The sequence below is a fragment of the Strigops habroptila genome, chromosome 4 (genome assembly GCF_004027225.2).
Source record: "Strigops habroptila isolate Jane chromosome 4, bStrHab1.2.pri, whole genome shotgun sequence".
In the NCBI taxonomy this organism is placed as follows: domain Eukaryota; kingdom Metazoa; phylum Chordata; class Aves; order Psittaciformes; family Psittacidae; genus Strigops; species Strigops habroptila.
The window spans coordinates 15,625,795-15,651,962 of NC_046358.1; the positions used below are offsets into that span (position 1 = coordinate 15,625,795).

The 26,168-nt window shown below is 36.9% G+C and overlaps 1 protein-coding gene across 9 annotated transcripts in view; it reads left to right on the top strand.

Annotated features, from left to right (window-relative positions):
* Positions 1-26,168, top strand: part of PCNX1 (pecanex 1) — a 92,435-nt gene that overhangs the window by 32,260 nt on the left and 34,007 nt on the right. For 2 of the 9 annotated variants that reach the window (XM_030481190.1, XM_030481196.1), the window contains exons 7-14: positions 927-1,059; positions 5,571-5,673; positions 16,953-17,155; positions 18,247-18,400; positions 19,185-19,217; positions 20,813-20,984; positions 24,566-24,676; positions 25,175-25,266. In XM_030481190.1, the coding sequence (XP_030337050.1) occupies positions 927-1,059; positions 5,571-5,673; positions 16,953-17,155; positions 18,247-18,400; positions 19,185-19,217; positions 20,813-20,984; positions 24,566-24,676; positions 25,175-25,266 (1,001 nt within the window). Of the gene's footprint in view, positions 1-926; positions 1,060-5,570; positions 5,756-12,970; positions 13,062-14,758; positions 14,817-16,937; positions 17,156-18,246; positions 18,401-19,184; positions 19,218-20,812; positions 20,985-24,565; positions 24,677-25,174; positions 25,267-26,168 lie in introns of all 9 variants that reach the window. The other 7 variants (XM_030481194.1, XM_030481197.1, XM_030481189.1 and 4 more) reach the window with 6 other exon arrangements.

Sequence of the window (26,168 nt, forward strand, 5' to 3'; positions counted from 1 at the left end):
TGCCAAAACCTATTTTCTCTGACCCATTCATTTGAGCTCTCCAGTGCTTTGCATTCAAATTGGATAGTAGCTTGCTTGGTTCAGGAGGAAGACTCTGAGATTGTAGACACACCATGAACCAGTACAGAGCTGAAGTTGTCCAGACTGTGAAGTTTAGGGGGCACATGTAGATTTTTAGAGGTCAATCTGTGGAAAAATCTTGGACTCCCTGGGGTACATGCAAATGTTTTTTACAGTGTTGCTTTATAAGTGGACAAAAGCTTTTCTTTGTGTTTGGGGGATTGAAATAACAAAACCACACATCCTTACAAAAGTTAGTCTCTCACTTAATCTCAACCCCCTGCTCCTCCAAATCATAGTGTAACTTAATCTAAAAGGAGCACTATGTATCCCTTGGTGCTTATGAGGAAAAAGGAAAAAGCAACTCAATTTTGTCACCTGGGGAGGTGTTGTGAGGTTAACCTCAACCCTGCCTGTTTGGCAGAAATTGTAAAATTGAGAAGATAATGTTATGGTGAGGAGTGGCAGACAACCTTTCTTGTTGTCCTTTAGGCTTCTCCTTTAATTATCTATTAAATGAGATAGATGGTGACATCAGTCTTGTCTCTTCCTGCCTTGTGTAAATGGAAGAGATTTGGGATATCCAACTTTTTTGCAACCTGTCTATTGGGATGTGGGGGTAGGGGGGAAATAAGCTGTATACTCAAGAAAACACCTCACCCCCCAACCATCCAGATTCTTAATAATTGTGTGTTGTGATCCTGTCTTGAGTCAGGTTATTCACATAGTCGGTGCGTAAGCTACTTTTGTTGTTACAAGTCAAGTTCATTAACTTGGGGAGGGTCAGGGGGAAGAAAGGAGTCTTAAGTTACTGTGTACGTAATTAGGATGGGTTCTTATTTGACCTAAAGTCTGTCTTGATGCAGCAGCACAAGCCAGCGAGGAGACTGTCACATTTCGTCGTGAACGCAGCACATTTAGGCGTCAGGCAGTACGACGCCGGCACAATGCAGGGAGTAACCCTACCCCTCCTACATTGCTCATCGGATCACCCCTCAGGTAGGGTATCTAAATGTTCCACCATATTTAGCATGCATGCAGCAGACCACTTCTCCCCACACCCACCAGTGTTGCCAGAAAAGCACTTTTTACTTCCTTCCCCACCATAACCTCCTTGAGCTGTCACTGCATGTCACTGTGGGCTTGTTGAATTGTGCATGTATATGTGGCACTATTTTCAAAATGAGCAGGATAGCCAGCCTCTAATATGTTACAGCTAATTTCAGATTGATAACAAAATGAACTAATGCTAACAAACCTAGACTCAATGTTTTTTATCAAAAACTTCAGAGACTTTTACTTTCAAGCGGGGAAGAAAAACCCAAGAAAATATTATTCACCACTCCTCCTTTCGATTTTCTTTCCTTAAAGAAAGTATACATTAGGGACTAGGACTGTGATCACTTTTCATGCCTCTAGATAGTGAGAGATAAGCACGATAACAAAATGGCAGAACATTATAAAGAGCTAAAGTGTACCTGCAAAGGTTCCAAATCTAAAATACAGGTAAACCATTTTGTGGACATCTTGCAGCTTTTTACAGCGAAAGGGACATAATGAACTAATAGTGATGCCTTTGCTATAGAACGCACAGTATTAAATCTGGTCATGTGGCACTTTGCATACCTTGGAGATGTTTAAAATATACTGTGTACATGTATCCCAGGAGTCCCAGCCTTCACTGGCACATTTGTTAACAATACTGAGCCTAGTGATCTGTTACATACAGCAACTCTGGTCTGTCAGCTTGACAGCAGTAGAAGCAGCAACCACAATAAGTCTTTAAATTTGCTTTTTAAAGTCTTTCAATCCTGTGGTTGCCCACAGTGTTGGAGAGTCTGACTAGCAGATCCTTGCCTGTAGAGGAAGGAACATCCCCCCCCCTATATATCAAAGTAATTCTTCTTCCAGTTCTATGATAAATAAGGAATAATTGTATATGCTGTGTATTTTTAATGATCTTTATTCATATGCTAAGCTATCTTTAATAAATAGGAGCAGTCTGCCTTTGTGTATCAGGAATACTTGTGTAGTTTTTTTAACTGGAAAAAGCTATAGAAACTGAGCAAATAAAAATAAAATACTTAGTGCAGAAGGAATTGTGCCATCTTTGTGACAGCACTGAAATAACGAAGGACTAAGTTTGTAAGATTTCCTCAGGCAGGAGGGTTGCAAGAATGGTACCTAAAATTAAACAAATGAAAGTTTGACTTCTGCCACATCAAGTACTGAAACTCCTTAGCTGTGTTTTCAGTAGCTAGTGCAGTACGTAGCAGCAGTCGCATCATTTCACATAATTTGGTCGTGTTGCTGAACATAGCTTGTTCAACTTTAAGTTGGTGATTTACTTCATAGTGCAGGATACTAAAACTTTGCATTCTCTTAGATCACTTGCTGATTCCCTGTTGCATTCACTTGCTTCTGGTATTTTTTTGTGGGGTTTTTTGGTTTTTTTTGTTTTTTCTAAAGCAGGGTAGTATAGTTTTGTGTATTGTTTCATAAGAGGTTGTGCAGGCAAATCGGAACTCCTTAACTGTGCATTAGCCAGAAAACAGTGAGTTTTCTTGTGCATAGGTAGAAAGTAAGGTAAAGAAAGGACTGTTTTCAAATTAAGGACTGGTTTAAACCAAGGCTTACAGCTGCCTTTTTTTTTTTTTTTTTAAACACTACTGCAGTCATTAGGGTTCCTATGGCTTAAACTGGACTTCATTGTGAGATCATGAGAAAACTGAAGTTGATGGAAGTAAAAGTGGATCAAATACTTGTATTTCCTCTATGTATCTTCCAGTTATCTAAATTTGTTACTTTCTAAATATAAAAATCTAAACAAAATTTTCTCTGACATAGTGGCACATTAATAAAAATGTATTATAAACATATGTTCAGAATTGAATACTTAGTGGGGTTACTTTGCTCAAAGCATTGTTTGTGATGCTAAATGAATGTCCTTTGAAGTGGAGTTAAATTGCCGTAGTCTGGCCAAGCACCAAAGTGCTTTCAGGTTTGTTTGACGTGAATTCCACTTAAACTACCACCTGTGGAATGTATATGAAAAATTGTATGTATTACTGTGTGTTTTCTAGATGAATAGTCTGAAAACTTTCCTTTATATGGGTAGCTTAATTTTAGTGTAAGTTCTATGTGTTGCTGGAAAGAAGAAACCCTTAAACATTAGAATAATGTCACTGCAACTGTACTGGCATTACTTGTATATGCTAATGGTGAGCTGCCTCAGTCTAGTTCCTGATACTGCTAATCCATGTGCTTTCAGATGTTAAACTTCTAACAGCGTTAGATTTACTAATCTGTTGTTGCCTTGCTTTTACTACTTTTGTATTCTTGCCAGCAAAACATTGATCTCCTAATCTCTAACTCTGGCATAATATTGGATGTCATGAGGATGTTACTTTAGAACCTGTTGAGTTCAAACTCGTTTTTGGTTTTTTAACTATTTCCTACCTATTATTGCAATTAATTTTCATTTCCCCTGTGAAATCTTTAGTAAAAGAAACAATGGCATTATATACATGTGTGATTGACAATGGTAGGCACTTAAGTAAAACCTCATCTCGTAAATTCTGGTTTGATGCTGAATTAGACACAAGAATACTTTGCCTGGCAACTTAAAAACAAAACGAAAAAATCCAAACCCACCACAGAACAAACAACTACCCCTGCTTTTGTCCTGCCTACATGTCAACAGTGTTTTGGGCGCTTTAAATATGCATCCTATGTAGTCAGTGGTGTATGCATGCATGTCTGATACGAGGACTATCTGATAAATGACTGTCTGAAGCAGAATTTTGGTTTTATAATTATCTAATCAGGCAGAGGATATATCTTTTACATATCATGCAATCTGTTAATGTCTGTTTTGGGTTTGTTGTTGTGACAGATGGATAACCACTGGAAGGGCAACTTTGAATATACCTTTTGATACATAGCTACTAAAGGGAAAGCAGTATTGTTTAACATTGTTTTGGTGTTGCTGATAATACTGGAGGGACACAATGAAGGCTAGCACATCTATGAGCTTCCTTAGGGCTTTTGTTGCCACGTAGCTTACTGAGAGCCTGGTGTACAGCAGCAAAACACTGAATTTAAAGTTCGGATTAAGATATGTTATAATACAATAAATAACGAATTGCATTTTTTTTTACGTTGAGCTGTGTGCATGCCTGCTTTATTTTGCATGAGCTTTGCTCAAGACCTATTCTTATATCCATGTTTTGTTTTCCAGTAGATGAAAAGTAGATGTTCTAGAAAATATTGTTGAAAGCAAGTACATTGGATGTAACCCCTCAGCGCTTAGTAAGATCTTGCTTTCTTCAGTTGCCTCACTTGCCAGCTGTGGCATCACACTGTAAATAGTGACATCTTAAAAGCAACAGGTGATACTCTTCTGGAAAGAGTGTTCAGATATTTTCCACAGTCCTTTTAAAGTATAAATTCTTCTGTCTAAAAAATTATTTCTTAATTTCATCATGTCCCACAGCTGCTGACTGTGACATGTAACTTCTTTAAATGCACAAAATGGAGGATAAGAAAAACACTAGTCTTGCAAAATAGGATGTGATATAGACAAGTGTAAATGTCATGTTTTCTGATACTTTGCCATGTTTAATATTAAACAAGCTATTAAAAAAGATCTTAAAAAGCTTAATAAAGTAATTTTGCAATGAGAAGGCTGTGAAGAGGAGAACTAACATTTTCAAGCAATGTCTACTCATGGCTGTAAACTTACACATTTTCTGAAGCCCAAGTTGGCTTTTAAAACCTGTTTTTAGGTGCAAGTATGTGTCTGAATATAGAAGAATTTCGTTGCAGTAGTAATACTGATTAATGAAGTTTTTGCTGTACTGTCAAAATAACTTCAAATAGACTTACAAAACTTTTGCCAATTAATGATTTATTAAACATTCTAAAGGTTTCTGAATTCAAATGTTTAACTACAGTTATCTACAAGGTCTGTGGTAGTCTATGGCTACTAACAAAGCTTAAAGACTTTTTCTAGTTAGAGTGCAGATTAATAGCAAGAAAGGTGATGTTTTTGTGACCAAAAAAACCCAAAGCCAATTAAACAGTTGATCAAGTCAGCTCAATGAGCAAAAAAGGGTCCCTAACTATTGTGAGAAGACTGGAATAGTTACTGCTGTATGTAGGTGATACCTCAGGTTAGTCTACAATTAGACTAACCACCAGTAATTTGCTTTACCTCCCACAAATTAAGGCTTAAAAGAATATACTACTTCAAGGTGACTTGGGGAGATGTTAGAAAGCAGTACTCCTTCTAAGAAGTAGGATAAGAACTGTATCTAGATTACTGACATAACTAGCGTTCAAATACTGTTATATGGAATTCATGGGTTATCTTAACCCTAACAAGTGGTTTCTTAATACTATACTCCTGCAAGTTTTCATCTTTAAACTAAAAAGTCTTGTTTTGCTTCACTTCTAGCTATCTTTCTTTTCTTCCCAGTAATGTGTCCCCAATCCGTGTTTTCTTGTAGCCTTCAAGATGGTCAGCAAGGCCAGCAGCCCTCCTCCCAGGTCAGAGTGCAGTCCCGCTCCCCTTCCCAGGCAGCTGTGCTCGGCGCTAGCGCCTCCTTGCTGGTGAGAAATGGGAGTGTCCACTTAGAAGCATCACATGCCGCTGCATCTGCTGTAGGTGGTAGCAGTTTGCACGATGAACTTGGTATGCAGGCCTTATGTAACCTTGGTGACATGGAAGTTGTAATGCGGCACACGTGTCGGTAATAACGCGGGGAAAGGCAGCTGAGCTTAGCTCTGATGCTGAATCTTGTAGCTGTGTTTCTTAGAAGGCCATATTGCTCATAAATTCCTTGCCTTTCACAGTCGCCTTTGCAGGCACTTCCTTTAACAAGTGCACAATGGGGAACGCTCTGAGGACACGTAGATACAAGTAGTGATGGTGTGAGAGCTTTCATGACTTGAATGATGTAATGTGTAATGCATAAATTTTTTTGCATTGTCGCCGGTAGTTGTGCAGAGATTGTGACCAACTTTGGGGATCTTCTGGTTCCTGAAAAAAGTATTTGTTACAGTACCTAGGAATTCTTGATCTTACTTTTTTTGTTTGTTTTTAGATGAGTCTTGCTTAGCTGCTGTTCAGAAAAGAAATCCTTGTGTAAATGAGTGCTTTATTTTTTGTGTACATCTTAATTTAGGACTTGGATATTGGAAGAAAATCCGGACTCTTTCTTACATCAAATATCATGATTTCATGGAGCCTTACTGTGCCCCTTACTTCTGCATGGTCTATTTTATGTAGTATTTTTAACTATTTATTATCTTCTATGCAGCTAATAAAAATACTAGGGAGAAGGAAGCTAAGATGGTCATAATAAGTGACTGATCTCCTGTGACACAGTAATGTGGGGGCAGATGTGGAAAAGCTCCTGCAGGGATCTTGGCAGCTATCTATACATGGCCTGAATTACTTATGACTTCAGCATTAATATGGAATTCTTCCTCAAATTATTAAAATGGGTATCTTTAGAACTGACAGTTATTAGAGACAGTGTTTTGAGCAGCTGTCAGCTGTAGTAACCGAAAAGTACAGGTTAGCTCAGAACACTGACAAAACACTTGTTTCAGACCATACTGTAACCCAGTACTAGAAGATAAGTGAATTGCCATGTAGCTCCACTAGTGGGGAAGACTTAGAGTTGCCGGGCTGTGGTGCCCCTTTAAGTATGAGTTTGGCTAACAAGTTGCCATTCATCTGTACCATCTAGCTGCAGTATAAGGAAACATTGAATATAAGCAAAACTGAAAATAACCCTGACAATCTCTGAGATGTTTTATGAAACTTAACAGATGTGCTAAATACACACAATCTGATTATGGCTCTACTAGTTTCTAGATGGAAAAACTGAGACTTCTATCTCAATGCTTGTACGTGTCTATGAACTGTGAAAGCTTATCACATGAAACTACAAGTTTCTTTATTATTTGGACTCTTATTTCTTTTTGAAATATAGGAATATAACTCTGAAATTCAGGGATACTGGCTATATCTGTCCAAGGTTAATGTTGAGATTTATTCTTAAAGCCACCATTATTGTATTTAAGGATTTGGTGGTTCTTACCCTAAATAATACAATCAAGTCTTGTAGAATTCAAGATTTAATACACAATCTAGGTAAGTCTGAATTATTCAAGAGTTTATATTGTGTTGTAGTAGAAGTCAAAGTGGACATTTAAGACATTCAGCATTACCTTTGGGCTCTCTAAAAAGGCATATTCATTGCACTTGGCATACATTAGAATATACTCAGAAGCCTGTATAGCTGAATTCTTCTTAAATTTTGTCTGTACTGTGTTCGTAGTTACATGGGGCAGCACATGGCCTTTGGGAGGCACAAAACTGCCAGGATCTGATCAGTTAAAAATATGATGATAATAGGCATTTATTTCTAATTCAAAGCTCTGAGCATCTGTTTAGAAACCTTCCGTGAGTGAAAGCAGCCATTACAGGCAACATCTGTTTTTACGACTTTAGGAGAATCAAATTTTCTACTTTGTGTAGCAGGCTTTGTGTGAAAGGTACTTTTGTTAAAGTAGTTGGCAAAATGGTGCAAACTTTCACATGCATGATTTCTTTATCAGGCCTGACAAGGGAGAGTATCTTTCCTTGTAGCTGATATATGGTTTGTTTGGGTTGGGTTTTTTATTATTGTCAGTCTGGGATGAGGTAACACTGCTGCTCTGTTTCCCTTAAGTCTAAGGCTGTTGGTTTTGCTGTGTTGTCCCAAAATACCTCACAGTGAAAGATGACCTCCATTACTTTACTGTAGATTGTGTATGGCTTGGAGGTGGGGGAGGGTAGCAGGTTTGGGTTTTCTTTACTCTGTTTACTGTTGCTCTGATGTGATCAAAGCAACGCAGGCAATACGGCCAATTTCTTGTCACTGTGGAAATCACTGTAACTGCCCAGGATAGAAAAAATAGATGCTGGGGAAAAGATATGGAAACAAAACCTGATTTCCAGGAACAGGAAATAAAAGTGACATGCAGCAGATAGGGCTATGTATCTCTGTACAGCACATGTGAGAACTTATATTCTTAATGAAATTCTATTAGCATATTTCAGCTTTTCTAGAAGACAAATGGGGCATGTGTTAATTTACATTAAAAGCCCCCACATTTAGGACTCCTGGTTTTTGTGCACCAATGCAGTACCTGCTTCTGTACTTTCTCCACTTACGTGTTGATGTCAAGCTGCAGTTTTTAAGGTGCACAATGTTAATTTTTTTGTGTTAAAGATTTGTGTCTGTTAACTTGATTCTTGTGGCTTATTTTACAAAGGGTGACCCTTACTCTATTATACCCATCCTACATCCAGTCTGGTAACTGTATGGTTGTCTTCAGCTGGGCATTGTCCTGAGAATAAGGCAAGAGATGCTTTGAGGCATTATCTTTAGTCTTCCAGGTTTGAAGTACAAAGATTTTTATTAATTACATGGTTATTTCATGAGGGGTGAGGGGGAAGGAACTTGAAAGGACAGAAAAGAAGCTTATTGTGGAGCAGTAAACATCAAGTAAATCATAGGAGGAATGCAGGACAGAACAGAAAGGTGGCACACCAAGTGCCATGCTTATAGGCAAGATTAATATAACAGGAATCCAGAAAGCAACAAGATGTATACTGTGACTTCAAGTGAATGACAGTCTTTGGAGCACAGTGTGGCAGTGCTAGTGTCTTTTATTCTCAGTGATAACTGATTCTTGAGACACGTAGGTGATGGGTGGGATTTTTCAGTCCTTGCAGCAAGGGCTCTGGCTGTTAGAATTTGCCAGGTAGTTAGGAATCCATGTACTGAGTTACTAGAACAGATGCCCAGTTTCTGAAACTGGGGTGAAATAACAGCCTCTTGTACTCAGCTGGCTGATTATTTATTTTATTTCGTTTTTTTAAATGAAGGAATACTGGGTTTGTGATTAAAGAGAACTGGTCATCTGGGGTTCTAAAATACCATTACCCTACTATGTTGGACTTCTCATTGTGTCAGTTTTATGCAACCAATAATCTTTCAGATTTATTGAAGTATTTTAGCTGGTGAAAGCAGTTGGATGGTCTTAGAGACAAAACCTTTTCTCTAAAGATAAATGCATACACTGATTACTTATTTGATTAAAAACAATTTAGAATCAGTTCCTCAATACCTTTTTATAATTAAGCAGATGTAATTTATTTGGGATGGATGGGGGAGTGTTTTCAAAGCTACAGATAGAAAATACTTCCCATTGTTCCTATTGAAAATGTCCCTATTGTAGTTTGTAGAATTCTGTGTAGTTTGTAAGTTACTGTATTTGACAGACTTCATATAGAAATAAAAAAAAAAAAAAGCAGTGTTCTGATGTGTTCATACTGCAGCTGAAGGTAGAATTTTGACCTTTGGACATGATAGTGCTTTGCACACTGCAGGGTTTTCCAGTTCTGATAGCTTTGGTTTGGCTGACTAGGATTTAAAAACTATTGTTACAAGTAATAGATGACTGTTTCTTGATCTAATGATGATGTAGACTTCAAAATGTCAAGAACAGCTGGCACCATTCAGAACTAGTTTGAGAGGTTTGAAACAAAGTAGTATTTATTATCTGGAAAAGTAGGAAATATGCTGAAAATATCTTAGCTGAAGAAACCATCAGAGCACCATTTTAATTGGATCCTGAGCTGCTGTCTTCCAGGTTTTGTCTGTGTAAGCTCATCAGCCTGTTGCTTTCATTGGTTCCTGTAACTGTGGGAACACCAGTTCATACAATGTGAACTGTTACGTGGTTGTCTCTGTACTTGCTGATATTTGTCTTTTGAAACAAGGAAACTTGTTTCAAAGGAAGTGCATTTGTCTTTTCCTCTCCATGTCAGAATGAAGGTGCATTTTGGATTTGTGTGCCTGAGTATGCATGAGTTCGTTTTGTTACTTCTGTAGCCTGATCCAAATAGAATATTGTTTGGGGACTTAAATTTGCTAAGAATTCACAGCCCTCACTTTGGGGGCCGACGGGAGTTACGAGCATTTCTGTTTAGTGGATAAACATGCTATTGGCTGTATTTCTTCATTTGTAAAATAAACTTTTGAGTCTGCCATTTGTTGACAATAACAACAGTCCTTAGAGAAAGAACAAGCTTTCTTAAGCTTCTTCAGAACGCTGTGGGAGAGCTAGGAATGGGAGGGACAGAAAATGACTAAAGTAACTAAAACAGCTAGGTGTATCCATAGATACTGAATCTTGTGAGCATTGAGAAGCTTCATTAGAGTCTGACTGTGCTGTGAGGAAGCTGCTGTTATTTCACACAGTTTAAAAATTACTTAATTGATGGGACTTTGGAGCTCAGCCATAGAATATCCGGTCACACCCTAGGATTTGCATCCTCAGCAGCACTGAATAGTCCTGTTATCTTTTCTAATCTGGATGAGTTGAGGTTTTCCTGGTGAGCCTTTTGATTTAAAAAAAAAAAAAAAACAAAAAAAAAAAAAAAAAAAAACAAAAAAAAAAAACAAACCCACAAACAAACAAACCCCCCCCCCCCAACATACTACGTAATAAAAAACAAAGGAAAAGCAAAAAAGGGGCAGGCAACTTTGTTTTCTTGAAGCTATGCCTTTCTTGACAGCTAACTTGTAATAGGAAGCCCATATAAAGTAGGGGAGTGAATTGCAAGTATGGTAAAACGTGTCCTGTTTTGCAGCTTGTGTGTAAACAATTGGAAGCAAGCGTTCTGTCTGCTTGCTACCTCTCTATTAACCTTAACCAGGTTTGTTTTATCCCATCACAGCTATGGAGTACTTACTGCATTTGTATTGCTGCTATAGATTTTGACAGATACAAAGATACATCTTGAAAGTAGCATAGTCTAACTTCTATGACTAGAATTTCATGAATTTAAAAATCTGAAAGTTAAATTCTAAGGATTCCTAAGGACTATTTGCCCAGATTTTTTTTTCTTCATAATTTATATGTGATTTTGTCCTGACTAGAACCTGAAATGTGTTATCTAATACCTTCATGTTTGTTGTTGAAATTCTTTTTTTACTGATGCACTTGAGAGACCTGTGTAACTAAGGTTGGTTGTTAGTTGTGGGAAAGAAGATTCCCAATGTCTTGCTCTAGTTTAAATTCTAAACTTCTAAATTCTAAACAGTAACCACTGTTTACTACACTATGCATGAGAACCCAGAAGTTATTTAAGCATTTCATTAAAACCTTAAATATTGAGGAAAAAACCTCTTAACAAATGAGCTTTCAACTTGTATTTCCCTACAAAGGCCTATAGCAGAGGTAATGAAATATTGAGAGCTGTTGTGTTAATGAGCTCTGACACACATTGTACATGACTCCTGAACTATGCAACTGACTCTTGTCAGAATGGTTGGTCTTAGCACATCTGCAGTATGGGTCTAGTTGGTCTGAAGTGCCCCTTCTGAGGGTAAAAAGCTTTTTGAAGGTATATTCAACATACCAGTATTTTTCCTTAGTTTCACTGGCTTTAATCATCCAGTTTGAGGTGTTTAACCTTCTCGCCTTCAAACACATCTACCTTGGACTTGAATGTCTGTGGGTCTGAAGAGAAGTTGAGCAGGATCATAGTGTGTTTAAAAAAAAAAAAAAAAAAAAAAAAAAAAAAAACCAAAAAGAATAAAAAAAGAAAAAAAACCCACAGTATCAGAAGCAGGTTATGCCCTTACAGAAGGGGGAAAGACTCAAAGCTCTGATCTTGTTAGGCATTTCTCCTGGGTCTGCTTGTTGTCCTGTATCAACAGAAGAAGAAATTGCTGCAAGACATGCAGCTGAGAGGTGTATAGTTTTTGCTTCAGATGCTCCAAAGTGGGATTTCTTTTTTGTTTTGTGTAAGCAGGTCTTAAAATATTGCATGCTTTGCATCATGGCTTAAGAAGGGGTTTGAGCTAGAAGAGATGGAGAAGTTGGCAGAACACTTCATATGAGATGACAATTTCAAAATCTGCTTCTTGCATTCAGAGCTGATATCTATTGAACCTGGCCTTAAGGGGAAATTGCAATGCTTATCTCTCTGATCAGGCTATTGTGGGAGATGGGCACTGTAAAACATCATATTGTAAGTAATTTATAATTTGAGTTATAATATCTGACTTCTTGTTTGCTAATTATATATTTAGGAATAGCTCGATATTGTTCATTTAACAAGCTTTTAATAACAACTTCAGGAAATCATGGTTAATGGAATTCTAGTAACTCCAAATGGATTATCTGACATGTTAGTTTGCAGTCTTCTGTTCTTACACTGAAGTGCTTGCTTCTGTCTTACAGGCTAAATCTATGCCTGCACTTCCTTTTTTAGTTTTTCTACAGGTATAACTTATGAAGCATCTCTAGCCACTTCTTTCACTCTTTGTGTTTATTTTCAAATAGACGTGCACCTCAGAAGAATTTTATTCAGGGCACTTGAGGAATCTCTGCTTTAGCTAAATGCCATGTTTCTTTAATGCTGATAGTGAAGGATTTACTGATTGCTCTACTGTTGGTGGGAGGGATGAGGAAGAACTGAAGAAGATGGTCATGGCAAGTTGTTTGCCTAGTTATCCTCTAAGGGGATGGGGGGAAAAGGCTCACGATGTGCTTTTGTTGTGTTGATGGTGATATCTTGTAAATACAAACTCTTAAAATTTAGTTCAGTTCTGCAGTTCGCTATACATATGTCATGTAAAATAGTATAAAAGAGAGTTGAGTAGCTAATGTCTTGTCTGCATTGGTGACACATTAATGTGTAATCATGTTTTATATTTTGACACTGATGTAAATTTAGATGTCTAAATTGATCTCAGCAGTAAGTTAAATAGAAACTACTGCCAGTGGGATGAAACATTACGAAATTTTGACCTGCTTTTGACCTTTTCTTTAATAGGTAAGTTCAGTTCTACGCTCTACGAGACAGGGGGCTGCGACATGTCACTTGTGAACTTTGAGCCAGCTGCAAGAAGAGCATCCAACATCTGGTGTGTGTGAAGGCCAGTCAAGAGTGATGATTCTTGTCTTACTGCAACCAAATGTTTGATTTTAAGTTTAAAAGGTTATTTAGTATGGACTACCAGAAATAAAATACAGAATATTATCCATATACTTTCACTTTTGAAACCTAAGTGATTTTTATGAGAAGATGACACTGCGTAGATTTTTTTTGTGCTTAAATAGAGCTCAGAAAATGAAGACTACTATTGCTTAAGCAGTAAATGTCCAAATGGACAACTTGACATGCATTTTTGGTTTGCTTTAGAAAGTCTGTCTTTAGGGATTTAGGCCAGGTTTTGGGAAAGTAGGTGGCTGTTAACCATAATGGCTTTTAACTTATTTACAAATGAACTTCCAATTGTGAAGCAGATGTAAACTGATAAATTTTGTTCTCAGGTTCATAGATGGCATGAAACAATACATGGAAGTGTTGACATGCCTGTGGTTGAAATTTGATTTAGAGCTGAAATAGCCAGCTATAGACTGGAAAGTTCATCTGCTGTTAGAAAGATGCCCTTTCTCTGAAGGGACAGGAGGCAGAAGACAGAAAAACAATGCAAAACCTCCTGTCCCACTGCAATCCGCTTCACTAAATAGAACCGCTGTGAAGCTATTGTGTCATGCTGAATGCCACAAATTCCTACCACGTGTAGGGGGAATAGCTATTGGAATTATGGAGCAATGGATATAAAAGCTCCCATATTCAAATCTTGTGAAAGTGTGCAAGTGCCTTTTGTAGAGGTGAGCTTTGTCAAAGTTCTGTCTTCCTTGCACAAAGCTGCCAATGCCTGCCTTCTACTGCTTGCATGTTCCAGATGCAACAGCTTTGCTGATGGCTGCTGTTACGAAGTTACATTTGCTAATGGAAGAAACAAACTGGCCACATCCAAATAATCAGATCTCACTTTTAGAGAATGCTTGAGTTTAGTGAAGTAAAATTGATAACAAAGAATGTTTTTATCTTAAGGCAAGGAACTGAAGGAAAGTTGCATAAATTTGATACAAGTCTTACAGCCATGTGATTTACATGGAAAACAAACATCCAAAAGCTATCCAAAATTGGGGAAAAAAGCAATGGTTGGATATGGACTCCCATACAGTAAGAGAAATTTCTCCTCATCTCTAATGAATGGAAATTGCAAAGTAATTTTGCTCTTCTTTACCAGAAGCATAAGTTTATTTAAAGTTAAGTTTTTCAAAAGCAATTTAAGTAACTCGGTATACTCATGTTAAGCATGTACTATTTTTGGCAGTTTGGGACCTTGGTAAAAACAGTACAGAATTAACATAAACTCTGTATGTGAACACATAGAAGACTTTGTGCTGATCTAGAGATGTTATGTGTGTTTACACATCAGTAGCTAACAAATTATAAAACATATTTGTTTTTTTAAGGGGAATAATTGCTGTCATGCTAATCCTTCTTAGACAACTTTGGGACTAGTTGTTGAGAAAATTATGCTGAGGATAAAGAATTTCCTGATTTCCTGTAGCTACAGAATTTATCACAATACAGAAGACGAAGTGGATACTTGTATTTAAAACATGATCGAAGGAAAAACTTAAAGATTTTTAGATACAACTTGCAAGGAGTCAAAATTAATTTGAGACGCTAGAAAATTAAGAGTGGCCTCTGAAATAAAATGTAGTTTTATAATCTGAAGTATTTCCCCTGTTCTTATAGTGACACGGACTCTCACGTATCGAGTTCTACCTCAGTTCGCTTTTATCCACATGATCTAGTAAGTTTTTCTTCTTTATTTTTAAAGCATGCAAAAAATCAGAAGGCTTTCAAATTTTATAGCACTGACTAACCATCCTGTGTGGTAGTTCTTTGTTCTTAAGAAGAATTTTTGCCTGGGTTTAAATGAAGATTGAGTATGTATTGTTGCAGTGTCTTCATATGTACATACAAATTCATCTTTCTGCATAGGACTTTAAAATTTAAATGTAAGTGGCTTTCTCTGATCTAAAGCATAGTTATTTTCTAAATCACATGGAAATTGTTCTGAAATACCTTGTAAAGGTTTCCAGAGATAACTGAACAACTTGGCCGGAGTTTTCCTTCTGTGCATTGCTAGATCAGCAGGCAGCAGAAAGAATAAATTTCTTGTTCTGACCAGGAGAAACTCCAGAAATTTCTCTGAAAGGAATTTAAAAATCTGTCATTGGAATCTGCTATACAGAGTTTTAATTCGTATGCAGGAGTGACTGGAAGAAAGGCAGAGGCTTACACTGTTGCATACTGTGAATAGCTCTAGAATTCTTTAGTTTTGTGATCTCAAGCTTTTTATATTATTGTAAAGTTCAGGCATATCTGCAATCTTAATTAATTCTGAAGTTTTACATTGCTGGGTCATGAAGACAGTGCAAAAGGTCACGATTCTTGTGATCATGATCCTTAAACTAGGAAACTAAAGTACATTGAAGTACCTAATGACCTAATCAAGAGGGAAAATGAAATATGAATTCCGCATTTGGCAGAGGAACAGAAGACCTCCATTTGCCTGACTGTGCTTTTGATCAAGAATGTGCTCTTCGTGCCTGGTGTCTGCTAGAGGAATTCTCTTTGCTTTTCACCATCCCCCTTGAAAATGTAGCCTTCCAAAAAGAGGCTGCGTTTTCTGTCTTGTGCTGTTGGTTTGCCAGTGTGGTCCCATTGGAGGGAATGGTTCTGTTTAAGGCAAATTCGTTTTTGTAAAAGCTTAGCCCATGTGTCTTAATGGAAATTTTCCACTGAAATTTGTTATTAGTGTGGTGAATGTTATGGTGTTTCTACCTTTTAAGACACCAAGTTTTTTAAAAGTTGTCAAAAAAGCATCAGTTTTCTGACACAGCTTATCTTAGTATGTTTTGTATTTTAGAAATGCCTTTAGAAAGGCAGTGTTCCTGCTTGTGGTTTTTATTTGTATTTTTCTAGGAATGCAGAGGTGGCTGAGCAAAGTTAAAGTACACTAATGCTTTAAGGAGTCATTAAAAAAATTCAAAGATGAAAAATTGAATGTTAAACTTTAAGATAATTGTAAAAAAAAAACCTTGAACACCCAAAACCCTATAATTTTGACACTTAAAGGTGACAGTATTTAAATTTTAGTCTTTGCTTGAGAAGATTGTGAGGTTTTTTTGTTAAATGATGGTTTAATGATGTTATTTTATAAAGGGCAGTGCATTAAGATGTTTCTTGGCCTGTTAATGAAACTAAGGAAATGAGTTAGATGGCACGTACATACTTGTAGTAACTTTTTAACCTTCGGAGCACTCTCTTAAATGTCCTGGTGGTTGCTATTACTGTGATTTCAAAAGAACTCTACAGTGACAAACTACAAAATAAGTGAGAATTACAGTCAGTCATAAATAGTACTTGACTAGTTGGGCAGGCCTTCTTTTAGTTTGTCTCTGAGTATATTCTGAATGTCATGAGTTTGACCACTGATGCATGCATATGTTGCTTTGTCCTGCAGAAACAACCATTCAGCATGGGTGTGCATGCAGGTTAGCTGACTTGAAGAAATGTGTTGCAATTTATTTAAATTCAGAGTTAGATTATTCTTGTGGTATATTTTATTCCTGTTCACATATCAGTTTACTTGTCTTCAAATTTGAAGTTTTCGTAGTAAATGGAAGAATGTGCTTGGAAGACACATGTTCATACTTCATTTGAAATAAGGCATATGCTAAAATGCCAAACTATTATGTTGTATGGAAATAATTATTGCTGTTGGTGCTATTCATTTGCCATAAGGACAGGAAAAGTAAGTGGCCTGAGAACTGATACTGTTTAACAAGTAACTTAGCAAAAGTGAAACTAAATAATTCTAGCAATTTTCTCCAAAGCAGTTTTGTTAATACTGACTTTCTTTTAGCTTTCTCTTCCTCAGATCAGGTTGAACAGGCTGCTAACCATGGATACAGATCTACTGGAGCAGCAAGATATTGACCTGAGCCCTGACCTTCAGGACCACATGCAACCTCAAGAGGAAGCAGCTCAAAAAGTCAAGCAGTACTATCGCTTTTGGATCCTGCCTAAGCTTTGGATTAGCATCAATTTTGATAGATTAACTCTTCTGGCTTTATTTGATAGGTGAGATCTTCATATGTTACTAGACCTCAGAAAGTAATGATTAAAAAATTGTAACCAAACTGTAATACAGATAAAGGCATCTTTAGAGAATTTTACTTATTTACTGTGTTCTGAAGGATGAAAGAATAATACAAAATGCAGTTTTTCTAAAATAACAAATGCTACTCTTTTTTTTTTTTTTTTTTTTTTTTTCCTCTGGCAATTCTAAAAAGGAAAAAAAGAAAATGCCTCATTTTTGCATGGGTGGAGCAATAATGTGTGGTTAAATGAATTAATGAATGGTTAAAGAGAGAGATTTGTTGCTAATCTTTAAAGCTAGAAAATAACCTCAAAAAAACTAATTGAAAGGGTCTAGAACCTGGCATACACTCACATTATTTCAGCAAGTAGAGAGAATTTACCTGCTGTTTCAAAGCATTATTCCCAAGGGCCATTTAACACTGCAACCTGTTGTCCCTTCTGCATTTACCTAATGGAATAAAATGAAGGTGACCCCCCGCAGTTACGATCTTTTGGAATATATGGTGTATTTAAATTTTGGTAATAAACTTTGAGATAAACATAGTAGTGATTCTGTCTAGGCAGAAATACTAATCTGTTCCTAAGCACTGCCGATATCATATGAAATTATCTTTATTCCACTTGGCATATATTAGTCAATGGAGTGTATTTTTAGCTTCTTTGTTATAAAATCATGAATGGCAGTCTATATACAGAAAAGCTACCATGTATATTTTCACAGGTTTGTAATCATCCTGTGTGGGCCTTGAATATAGATTTATGTTACAGACCATGCTTCTGGTTGAGCATTTGAATTATTCCTGAAGTTATCTGCTGAAATTATCTTCTGTTGCTTAAAATTCAGTTCCATAAGATACTAATTGCTTTCAGCTGTCATTGAAATCCTGATAGCTCCTAGCTTTGCCAAAGGACAGTGTGCTAGCATAGCCTATACTTTGCTACCAGCAGCATAACTCTTGTTAACTTCTGACCCTAACTGTTCCCTTGCAGCTTTTTTCTAGGCGTAGTTAGCTTTTAATTCTATCTTTTTTTGTTCCTTTTTTTTTTTTTTTTCTCTCCCTCTAATACAGGAATCGTGAGATCCTTGAAAACGTGTTAGCTGTCATCCTAGCTATTCTAGTTGCATTTCTGGGCTCTGTACTTCTTATAGAGGGCTTTTTCAAGGATATTTGGGTCTTCCAGTTCTGCCTGGTAATAGCCAGTTGTCAGTACTCACTGCTGAAGGTATTTTAATTTCTATCTTTGCTTTCTATAAACAATAGGAATAACTTCTGTTGGGTGTTGCAGGTTAGTTAGAGCTTTGCGCAAAAAACTCCATGTTTATGATTTAAAAAGAAATGAGTAAACTTCAACTTCATAGGAAGTTTGATAGATGGTCATAGAAGGTCACTTCACTAGAATGGTTCTGTGTATGTTTGTTAAACAACCCTGTATTTGCTGTTCTCATGCACTTTATTGTTTTCCTAAGAGGAACATATTCTTACTGGTTGAAAACAGCCTACAAACTAAAATTGAAGGGGTTTTTTTGTTTGTTTGGGTTTGTTTGGTTTTGGTTTTTTTAATTATTTTTTTTAGTGAATACACGTCAATGCATTCATATTAAGCAATTACATCTAGGCATATTTTTAGTCAGAATCTTAGGGTTTTTTTAGAGAATTGTAATTTAATGATTGTCTATTTATGATTAGACTATTAAGGTGGACATTAGATTTAAAATTAAAATGCATAACCTTTTTGTGTTTAAAAAAAGGTATAAGATTTAAAAATTAGTTTTGGGGTGTTTTTTAACAAAAACTAAACACCTTTGGGTATAGACATATACTCTTTGAGCAGATTTTGTGATTTGATGCATTGTGCTATTTAAAGGCTGTACAGTGGTTTGATAATTGCAAAATTAATTGTAGATATTATTAAAAGAACTTTAATCAAGAAAACTGGAGGGAGGGGGAAGAGGTAAACGCACTTACCTGTAGATTGGATAACTTTCCTCTTTCCATTTTGGTTTCAGAGCGTTCAGCCAGATTCTTCTTCCCCTCGACATGTAAGTCATGGGTGTATGCTGCTGTACTTAACCCTGCAGAGGGAACTGAGAAACTCCACAGAGAATTGATCTTTTTGGTTTCATCTTTTTGGCATTTCTCTTATGTGCCTTCTCATAAGGCACAAGAGGCTTATGTTGTCTTGGTGTGTGAGAAGGGAACTGATGCTATTTTTTCTTTTTTCCCCCATATGGTTTGTTTGTATTTAGCAAATCATGTCCTCCCTGTTTAAAGACCAGCTTTTTCTATAGAGCCATTTGTCATAGGTTTTTTGATGAATCTTTAATATTCAGGCAATTATACTGAGAACTGTTCTAAATGTTGAAATTTGCTGTGCTGGTATGAACTGACACAGCTTTGATGTTCTATTCCGGTCTTGTAGATCATTCAGTTGTCCTAGTGTGCATGTAGCCTTATTTTTTTCACTCTATTTAGGCTGAGTAGGCAATGCTCTAGTGAGCATTAACATTTGAGCATAGAAATGTTAATGTGCTAGTGTTGCACAACATGTTTATATTCTATTATGCATCTGCTAGATTGCCAAGACAAAATATTTTTGTTATGCTTTTTCATCTCTTATTAGTACGTTATTCCTCTGCAGCAAGTAATATTATTTTTGGTGATAACTTGTGTGTTTTAATGAACACACAAATACAGATACATATATCCCTCTCTACTCCCGCAGGAGCAATATCTGAGTAATAAACTTTAATTGCTCTTTTTTTCAGATTTTTATATATTCTCTCTTGCTTATGAAGCCTAGTCAGAGTTTCTCTGGCATTTAGTATTGCAAGAAACATGCTTTAAAACTTAATGGAGAATAAGGGTAAATACAACTTAGTCTAACTCAATCTAACTGTTGTGTCCTTGCTATATCAAAGCCAAACAAAAAAAGACTTGCAACACTGCAATGCAGTGCATTAAGGATTTTTATGAACAAAACTTAAGCATGTGACAGGATGTTAATTGTTGAGCAATAACTAATTTTGATTCCAAAATTATGTGTAACGGAAAAGCATCGGTTACTTAGGATCATAGAATCATAGAATAGTAAGGGTTGGAAAGGACCTTAAGATCATCTAGTTCCAACCCCCCTGCCATGGGCACGGACACCTCGCACTAAACCATGTCACCCAAGACTCCGTCCAGCCTGGCCTTGAACACCGCCAGGGATGGAGCATTCACAACTTCCTTGGGCAACCCATTCCAGTGCCTCACCACCCTCACTGTAAAGAACTTCTTCCTTATATCCAATCTAAACTTCTGCTGTTTAAGTGTGAATCTGTTACTCCTTGTCCTACCCCTAAGGAAGAGTCCCTCCCCAGCATCCTTATAGGCCCCCTTCAGATACTGGAAGGCTGCTCTGAGATCTCCACGCAGCCTTCTCTTCTCCAGGCTGAACAGCCCCAACTTTCTCAGCCTGTCTTCATACGGGAGGTGCTCCAGCCCCCTTATCATCCTCGTGGCCCTCCTGGACTTGCTCCAACAGCTCCATGTCCTTTTTATGTTGAGGGCACCAGAACTGCACACAATATTCCAAGTGAGGTCTCTTTCTGCTAATAATGAAGCAAATGTTCTCTTTTCTGTTTTTAAACAGGGTCATAATCGTATCATAGCCTATAGTAGGCCTGTATATTTCTGTTTATGCTGTGGTCTTATTTGGCTGTTGGATTATGGCAGCAGAAACATATCTACAACAAGATTCAGGTTGTATGGAATGGCTTTCACCAACCCATTGCTGCTGCTGTCAGCCAGGGACTTAGTTATAGGTGAGTGACTTTGGGTTTTGGTTTGTGGGAGTTTTTTTGTTTTGGGGGGGGTGGGGGGGGGCTGTTTAATGGTTTTGAATTATTTGCTTCACTGCAGCAGCAATCCCCACCTCACCCCTCAGCATCTTGTTATGACACTGTTTTCTAAATGCAGTTATTTTGTTTCCTTGGAAAGTGTAGTTTTAGCTTTGCTGAAGTTTATGGGAAAATTCCCCCCTTCTATAGCTTTACTGTAACAACTGCAGAGGTGTCAACTAGTTTAAGTGTCATAGGGAGAAAAGTCTTTAGCTCTTCATTTAGTATCTTCTTCCCTGAACCTTCTATTGTTTCTTCTTAACTTGTATCTAGATATACTACCTTGTGCTTGGATATAGCTGCTCAGTAGTTAAAGAAATGTTTTGATTTGGACTCTTTCATACTCTTCAGATGGGCTTGTGGCAAGTGAGTAGGAGTTCTCTTAAATTAGGTTATTTAGCAATCAGGTAGAACAGTATGGACCTAATTTTAAGAAACACTATAGACAAATCTTAATACGTCTCTTCTCAGAACAGGCCTATCAGCAATACCAAAAATACAGTTCTGGGCTGTATGAGGTATTATATTCTGAACAGCACAGTGCATTCACAATACTGCGGGTATTTAACACCCCTCCATCCCACACCCCCAAAAAACCCAACTGAAAAAACCCCTCAAAACCCAACAAATTTTTCCCCTGTTGTAGCTGTTACTACTTTCAATAAACTTTGTAAGTAATCTCAGGCAGAGCCTGAGAAGAGAGAGAGAACACAAAGATTTGAAGAACATGTTATAGGCACTTCTGTGCATATTCTTTAATGGAGCAAAGTTACATGGGTAATTCTCTCTGCATCACCTCTGTGGAGGGGAAGAAAATATGTAAGAATTAAGCTAAATTGAACACGCTTGCTCTTCAGTTGTGCCAAAATACCTGTGTATGAAACACTACGGCAGTTAAATGTTATGACTGCTTGCCTCCAATTCTTGGACAGTCTTCTGTCCAAGGAAGTTAACACTTGGTCTTGTTTCTCTTTAATAAGAACTGGTGACTATTTTGCAAATTAGTTTTTATTACTTGATTTTAGGAATATCCTGGATTTCGTATCACATTGTTTTCCCCCTTTGACTTTCTGCTGTTAAATCTCTACTTAAATTTAAATGTCCAGACAGAAAAGGTCTAAACCACTTATGAACAGAGTATTGTCCAGGCGCTTCCAAAGGTGCTTTTCTACAGATACTATGGATCTATTCATGCACTGGCATGCTTAATTCTAGATACTTTTGACTCAAGTTATAAAACTAGCTTCATTTCCCCTTGTTTATGCTTCGTCAATTGCAGAAGGCTTTTCCCTTTTCCTTAATCACCTTGAGTCATTGCTGTAATGTATATCCATATCCCCATAGGGTAATACATAAGTGTATATGTAGCTAATGTGTTGTACTGTGAAAGTGACCTACTTTTATTTAAAAGTCTTATCCATCTTTAAAAAGATGTGCTGGCATCTTCACTGGGCTGTGTCCATTTTGGGATTAGTTTTTAGAACTACTTAGTTCAAGAGTTCTGAATGATTTTTGATCCTTATGTTTTATTGCTCTTCTCTGGTATCTTGCACCAGCTTATGTTCTTTATATTTCTTGGCAGTTCTACCAGTAAAAAACAAAAAACAAAACAAAAAAAAAAAACCAAAAAACAAACAAACAAACAAAAAAAATTAAAAAATCAAGATTGCCAGAACAGCTCTCACTTTTTAAATCAAAACCAAAACCTACACCCCACCCCCCCACGCACACACACGCATGCCCTTGCCTTTGGAGCAATTCTTAATGTTGGTGAAACTCTGTTTAAAAAGCTTTGTGCGTATATCACAAAGCAAGCTGGCTACTAGCAAACATACTTTGTTAGCACAAAGTAGAAATCTCAGCTGCCTTTTTTCCCATTCCCAGACATAGTTACTCAAACAACACAAGTGCAGGGCAAGGCAAACTTCGTGTTTAGATAAGATAATTGCTGTGTCCTTGCCAACAGACAAGTGAGGACTGGTATAAATTTCATATGACTTTATTTTGTCCCACATACTGGACGTGATCAATTGTTCTAAATCTGCTCCCCATTTATGATGGTGATTTTCTAGTTTCACCTAGGTGGTCCCCATTAGGGAGCAATTCTGTTACAGACTTTAAAAACAATCAGAAATATTGGGGTTTTACTGGACTAAGCTTCATAAATTGTGTATTCCCAGATCTATTTTGTAATTTTGTTTTCAGTCAACCGAAGATAGCTCAACTTCAGGCCTTTGCAAAACAACTTTTTCATGTATCAGTGAAAGAACACTGTTTGCCTCCTGTGTAGGCTTCTTTGAGTAAAGATTTGAGATAAAGGTTTGACTACAGAATTCTGAAAAATATTTTCTTCAGGTCCTGAGTAGCTGGTCCTTGGTGTTCTATTTCTTATTTTGTATCAGTAGAAAGATGCAGAACTTAATGTTTTTCCCAAGCCTTGAACCTACATGTTTTTAAATGACAGTTATTTAACTTTACTGAGGAGTAGCAAAAGAAAAAGAGAGTTACTTATCCCACTATAGGTATTTCTAATGTGATATCCTTTAATATCCAACCATTCTATGGATACAAAGTTAGAAACTTAAAATTGAGGCTTGTGATTCTTTACAGGATGCTTTAAAATTGGTCGCTGCTTCTGGTCACTGAAGCTACAAGTCAATAAGTTCATAGAATTCCTACCTAAACTGCTAGATTTTGCCTCTTAGGGTTATTTTCATGGTTAGATCCTTTTATCCTTTAGAACCTAGATCATAAAATGTGCTGCTGCTTGAGAGTTATATCTGAAGTACTTAACAGTTGTGTAAAAGATTGTTATTTCTTCATATTTTATTCCTGAAATAGAAAATAAATGCTATGTACAGGTTGGCACATAACATTGTCTGTATTAATATTAAGTGGCATTAACTTCTCTTTGCATTCTTAAGTCCTGTAATTTGCAGAGGTTTTAATGGTTCATACAGTTACCTCTTTTCATTTAAAAGAGAAGTCATTTAGGATCAGAACTTTTCAGAAGTGGTGTGGGAAAAGGAGCGAAATTCAGATGTTATTAGTGGCAGAAAACCTGGGGTGAAATGCTTGGCCTCTCTTACGTCAATGTGGCTGGTGTTACTCCTTAGCCCTGTTAACTCCAGACAGGCAGTTAGGCTCGGATAGCCTCTTTTACAGTGAGTGAAAACTTACAAATCTTCTAATCTGTAAACATTCTTGGCTGATGTTTGTGAAATAAAAAATGGAAAGCCTGAATTGGCCTGTGTCCATTTCTGAAGTGATTAAAATGGAAGTACAAGAAGTCTTTTGGCTATTGATTTGTGCAACCTCTACATTCAGTTAGTTCTGAGTCACTGGTGTGCAGATACACGTAATGGATGTTTTCCTTAGAAATAATTATAGAAGTCCTTCAATGATGTTAGATGGTGTGTGTGATACCATAGAACTTAAATTAAAGATGATATTACCTTGCTGTATTCTTCATATTCACTTTTTCAACTATTTTTTTTCTTCCATAGTGTTTACGCTATGTTTCCCCATAGTATTCTTCATTGGTCTCCTGCCTCAGGTGAATACATTTGTGATGTATCTCTGTGAACAGCTGGATATTCATGTCTTCGGTGGCAATGGTGAGTGGTGTGTTTTTGTGTCAGTGGCAACAACATTAGATTAGGGGCAGCCATCAGATCAGTAGGGTAGTTACCAATAGTGTAATGACTAAATACTTTTATTCCTATCCTCTAAGCATAGAATACTAGTTGTTGGGGTTTTTTAAGAGGCTAAAGGTCTTCTGATTGATTACTGAGAACTAGAATTAGTGTCCTAGTAAATCTGTCAAAAAGTGTACTTTCCCTCTCAATGGTTGCAGTTAACAATTTCCATGGTAATGCTGTTGAATAAATGAGGAGGCATATAAAACCACATAAGTTTTTCTTTAAGAAAGAAAAAAGTAAGGGAAAAATACAAGTAGTTGCTGTGGGTTGGATTTTTATTTTCTGTATCAGAGGGGTGTTGCAACTACAGGGCTGATATCTTAATCTGAAGTATTTTGTATTCTAATCTGATTGTATTCTAAGCTAATTACATAACGCTGTTTAATTTTTCTTTCTCTTCTATGATATTTTCAGCTACCACAAGCCTGCTTGCAGCACTTTACAGTTTTATCTGTAGTATTGTGGCAGTAGCATTGTTGTATGGACTGTGCTATGGTGCCCTGAAGGTGAGCAAAATTTTAGACACAGTATTCGTTAATGTTTTAGGGTTGGTTCTTTGCTTCCTATTAGATAATTATACAGAAAGTAAATTAGAAATATTAGTCTGATTTGGTAGGATTTGATACTTGCTCAGCTGTGATGCCAGTAAAGGAGATGCAATGCAGAAACAAAACAGGTTTTTTGTTTTTAAAACATGTATGATATATGCCTGCACTAACAGGCCAAAACCATGACACTCACCATCGTGTCTGCGGTTCTACATTAGTTCTTGGCGGGTGTGGGGTGGGGGGGAAATGTTAAAAAAACAAAAATCACTTAAGTGGCTTGTTTCTACCACAGTCATCTTGTATTGGTTTGTTAACATCTCAATGGCTCATGTGACTATTTCTGGTTTGCAGCACTGGAAAAAACCAGTCTATTCAAAATTAATCTTTACTTGAAAAGAAACCAGGAAATAGTTTGTAGTGTCAAAGTGGAGATGTGTGTATATCTTAAAAGATAGAATTAGCCGGCAAATGTGGTGGTGGGGGAAACCAAACCCAACTGTGTTTCCTTGCTTGAAATGCCATTCTGTTTTGAAATGGTGTGGTGTTGATTCTATTTGGTTTCAGATGTGTTGATAGTCAAATGCTCTCGGTTCACAATTAATTATAGCATGTGTGCCTTCCAACTTAGAATTGACTGGCTTTCTTCCATTCTGTCAGAGAGTGAAAAGTTGCTACAGGTAGTGCTCCCGTGATGCTGTCACCTGCAGAATATCATTAGTGTGTACGTTTGTCTCATTAGCTTTTTGTGAACACATCTGTTCAAGATAAACTTTAGCCAAGAATCACTGTCTCCTCTTTGCAGATCCAGTATAGATCATGAAAACAAATCACTGGTTTAATCGAAATCCAGCACATTAGGT